Source organism: Alnus glutinosa, chromosome 5 (assembly GCF_958979055.1).
Source record: "Alnus glutinosa chromosome 5, dhAlnGlut1.1, whole genome shotgun sequence".
NCBI classification, from domain to species: Eukaryota; Viridiplantae; Streptophyta; class Magnoliopsida; order Fagales; family Betulaceae; genus Alnus; species Alnus glutinosa.
Window position 1 is genome coordinate 12195062 of NC_084890.1, and position 4781 is coordinate 12199842.

General features: G+C 42.5%; 1 protein-coding gene across 1 annotated transcript; it reads right to left on the reverse strand.

Moving 5' to 3' along the window:
- Window positions 1-1224: 1224 nt before the first annotated feature.
- LOC133868005 (CBL-interacting serine/threonine-protein kinase 12-like) lies at window positions 1225-4564 on the reverse strand. The gene is made up of 2 exons (XM_062304793.1): window positions 2889-4564; window positions 1225-1868 (listed from the first exon to the last, which is right to left on the reverse strand). The coding sequence occupies exon 1, from the start codon at window positions 4401-4403 to the stop codon at window positions 2949-2951; it is 1455 nt and encodes a 484-aa protein (XP_062160777.1). The 5' UTR covers window positions 4404-4564; the 3' UTR covers window positions 1225-1868; window positions 2889-2948.
- Window positions 4565-4781: the final 217 nt, after the last annotated feature.

Consider the following 4781-nt stretch of genomic DNA (forward strand, 5'->3'; position numbering starts at 1 on the left):
GCTCCAGTCCCGTTTTGGTTTTTTTGTTTATGGTGTTTTGTTGTTTTTTTTTTCTTTCCACAATCAACCTATGTGATGCTTAAATGTTACTGGACTATTTGTTGGCTTAGGTGCTAGATCTGCCCTCTTTTATTTGTTGTGTGTGTTGAAATGTAAAGAGTGGTTCATTGTTGTCCTTGTAATATTTATGTATTGTTTAGGTTGTTGTTCAAGTTAGGTTTTCTAACTTAGGGTGCAGGGGTCTTACACCTCTTTTATCTGTATTGGTCTTTGCCATAGGGCTTTCTTTATAAATATATAATAGCACATGCTATTTGTTGAAAAAAAAAAAAAATAAATAAGATTTTCCTTGGAAACATGAGAAAACCAAACTAAAACTCGTTTTCCTATTTTTCCGCACATAAGACCAGGTTTTATTTATTTAGTGGACAGTTTTGTTGCAGCAGCAGAGCCACGTGTAGACCAGTGATGCCATGCTTACCAGTCTTTAAGAGAAAAAACTGCTTTCAAGTCTCTTTTAACTTTCGTATACAAACGGTCACTGAAGCACATAATTCGTCCTTGCAAGTGCTACGATTTTCCATATTTGGAGTGGAAAAAAGTAAACCAATGGGGGCCAAAGTTTCTTCTGTGTTAGATATTTTTCTTCTTCTTTCTCAGAATATGCGATTCACGTTTTGTATGCAACCCTCGCGACAACGGGCCTACGCGCAATAATGTGAAAAGGCAATGATGTGAAAAAGCAATACCTTAATCAACTGTGCCAAAGCAATGCCTTAATCAACTGTGCCAAAGCAATGACTCATTTAACATCATCAAAGCAACCGCTCTATCCGGTTCAACATTTAGTTGCCATCATCAAGAAGCAGGACATCAGTACCATAAAGACATCCGCTCTAATCAGTTCAATGTTCACATGATGAAGTTCAAAACATCATCACACCCATTTTAAAGATCTGTGTATGTTTCCTTTGTTCGGGTTGTAGGCTGCAACTCGCCTGCATAAAGCAGGAATCGCTAATAATTGCCAGTAAGCCATACTGCGTGAGTTATTTCCGAACCTTGTATACACCACCTGTCACACTATGGGAGATGGTAGCCTAGCAATGCCCAAGTCGTTTTCTTAACTACAAGGGGATGCCGAAGGCAGGGCTAGTGACTGGAGTGAAGTTGGCCACAAAAACTCACACACAGCCCAATCAAACAATGTTGAGGAAGGAAATATATCAAATTCACTGCTTTCATATTTTAGCTGCTTTGAAAAATGTAAGGAGGTTTCTACACCAAGAACTCTTGATATTCCCTCATCCTTTGTTTCCTTAATCCAACATCTCGATCAGTCAAATAGAAAATATATACATCTCTCGACTTGGCATTCATAAACCCACCATACACCTCAACTCTAGAAGAAAAGAAGACAACACAAATGAGAACAATGCCAAATTTCTCTCATTTTGTAGCCTCTAGTGGTCCTATAGAACAAGTACAGACACAGCAAATCAGTGATCCATGGCTTACCAATCTCCATTGAGCAAAAGCAATAAGATTTGTAGAACCTTTCGTGAAAACAATAGCATCAGATAAATTTGGTTTTTCTTATCAATTATTAGAAACAGGAGATATGACATTATTTGTTTTGACAGATTGGTCATCCGTTTGTAGCAATCCCATTAGATTTGCCAACGTCTCCTTTCAGGTGTCCATCCTGACCACAACTTTTCACCAAATTTAGGTGATAAATTGACTTTCCTCTTTCATTTGCTCAACAGGTAACCAGAATTTGCCCATATGATTGCGTTGCAATTCATCAACTAGAGAAATCAGGGAACCCATCACAACTGATTGAGGTTGTATTTGAAGTCCCCGAACTACAGAAAGGTGGAATATTTTCATCAAGAAAAGCAAGCATAGAGTAACATCAGCAGTAACAGTAAACTACAAATATTTTTCCCATAAAGTGCAGTTCTAAATCATAATCCCTGTGCATAAATTGCTCTCAAAGCTTCCAAAACAAATTTCAGGTCTTCAAATTAACATCAAAGTAAACTCCACCACTCCATTGATTAATCCAAATTCAACTTTCCACAAGCTCTTCTCTAAGTTAATACAATTTCCTAATCATTTGAATTAAACCCTCATATTAGTGATTTTGTGAGATTCCACTAGATTACATATGAAGAATGCAATGTTCATGAATACTGTTATTCAAATTTGCAAAACTGATTAAAACAAACGAAGTAATATCCATTTAAGTCCAGCATTCCAGCTCAAGCATCTAATTTTGTATCAACACACGGTCGCTTCAAACAAATCCCTTTCACTTAATCAACCATTCAGATGAGGAGTGTCCCAAAATCAAGCTTATCATCATTCATAATGCAAATGATGTCATTGACCTTAAAACACCCTACCCAAAAAATCCAAGCATGTCATATTTGCCACAATAGCAAAAAGCAGCAAAACCAATCAGAGATATAGTCCATAAAAACATTGAGCACCGAATTAACTTAGAAATCAACATCATCTTAACCACTCACTTCTCCAATTGTCAGCATAATCTTAATAACTGATCATGAAGTCCGGATTATTTCTAGTTTCTACTTCAAGGATGAACATTTCGGTAGATAATCAAACACATACAGACTCAACCACCAAAACGCAAAGATATGTAGACAATATGTACTCCATTCTTTATAAGCTAATGTCGGATTCTCGACACAAGAATAGAACTTAAATCGTAGAAGAACCTAAGCTCCCCCTAAGTAACACAGCAGAACAAATCAAAGAGAACTTCAAAAAACAAAAACAAAAAACAAAAACAAAAAAATATAGATATCATACACAAGATTTAGTAAAAGAAAAAGCGAGCCTGAGAGAGAAAAGCATACCCTTTTCCCTTCCTTTCTCTCTGTCGCTCTCTCTCTCTCTCTCTCTCACCATCTCTCCCTCTACTCAGTATCCGAAGGTAGATATGAAGAAGCAGCTAAGGGGGGAGTAAACGAAGAAGTAGCTTCCTCTAGCATCAAATTCTGCAACCCAGGTTTCAACTCTCTGTTACAGAAGTCCTCATACTCTCCTTTATCCCCTCCTTTCTTCTTCACCTCCACCACCACCAACGACGGCGTCAACTCGAATATTTCCGCCGCAATGGTTAGTGGCCCCTTCACGCCCTCCCTCGACCCCTCCAAGCTCACCCGGCAGTCCTTCTTCCTCACCGTGAAGCTCACAACCTTCGCTATCTCCTCCAGCTTCGATATGATCTTCGAAACCGGCTCGCCCGATACGAACCTCGCCTCCTCCCCTCCCTCCTCGAACAACCCAGAGAGATCGAACCCTCGCGAGAACGATATGATGTCGAACGCATTCAAGCTCGCCGGTCTCGGCAACATGCTCGTCCTCCTAATCACACTCCGACTCGTCTCGAACCCAGATTCCGAATCCGACTCGGACTGGTCCGAGACCGAATCTTCATCCTCTGCATCTGCACCTTCACCTTCACCTTCGTCCTCCACGACATTGCAGAGCTTGTCATCCTCTATATAAAACTTTATGTGCTTGAACCCTTTTTTGAACCACCTGTTCTCCATGATCTCCGGGATCGTAATCCGGGTCTCCGGGTTCGTATCGAGAAGACGGGTAAGCAGCCGAGTGAGCGACGGCGAGAACCATCTCGGGCACCGAAACTCGCCCTTGTAAATCTTCTTGTACATGGACATGATGTTTTGGTCGTGAAAGGGCAAATACCCAGCCATCAAAACGAAGAGTATAACCCCACACGACCAGATGTCCACCTTGGAGGCCTCGTAGCCCTTCCGGCCCAGAACCTCGGGGGCAACGTACGCCGGTGTACCGCAAAACGTGTGGAAGAGGCCGTCCTGGCGAATCTGGTCGGAGACGGCACTGAGGCCGAAGTCCGAGACCTTGAGATTGCCGTTCTCGTCCAGCAAGAGATTCTCGGGCTTGAGGTCGCGGTGGAAGACGCCACGGGAGTGGCAGAATCCGACGGCGGAGATCAGCTGCTGGAAGTACTTCCGAGCTGTGTCCTCCTGGAGCCGGCCCTTGGCAACCTTGTTGAATAACTCCCCGCCGCGGACGAACTCCATGACGAAGAAGATCTTGGCCTTGGTGGCCATGACCTCAAAAAGCTGCACGATATTCGGGTGGCGGACGCGGCGAAGGATGGAGATCTCGCGCTTGATGTGGGCGATGAGGCCCCCCTTGAGAATCTTCTCCTTGTCGATGACCTTGATGGCCACGCCCTCGTTGGTCTTCACGTTGCGGGCATGGTAGACCTTGGCGAAGGTGCCGTGGCCAAGGAGCTTCCCCACCTCGAACCGGCCGAGGAGGAGAGCTTGAGCCTCCTTCTTCGTGGTGGTGGGTTTGTGGTTGTTGTTGTTCGCCATTGGATATCACGAAATGAAAACGAAGCCGATGGTACCGATGGTGAAGGAGAGAGGAGGACCTATTGCTAATCATGTACCTCCATTGTTTGGTAGCGGCTTAGATTATTTTTTGCTTTTTTTTCGAAGGAAATTGAGAAATAAATCGGTTGGGATTGGGGGATTCCATTATTTTTTTATAGGGCCGTGGGGGTATATACTATACAAATCCCTCTGACCCTGGACCCCCTTTTCATTATTATTATTAATTATTATTATTTCAATTTCTTTGTATTTACGTCTCTGTATCTTCCTCGTTATTGCCACGTAAGTATATTAAAGAAGCATTTTGGCACACCTAAATCATCACATTACCATATTAATGATGAAAATAGACTATAG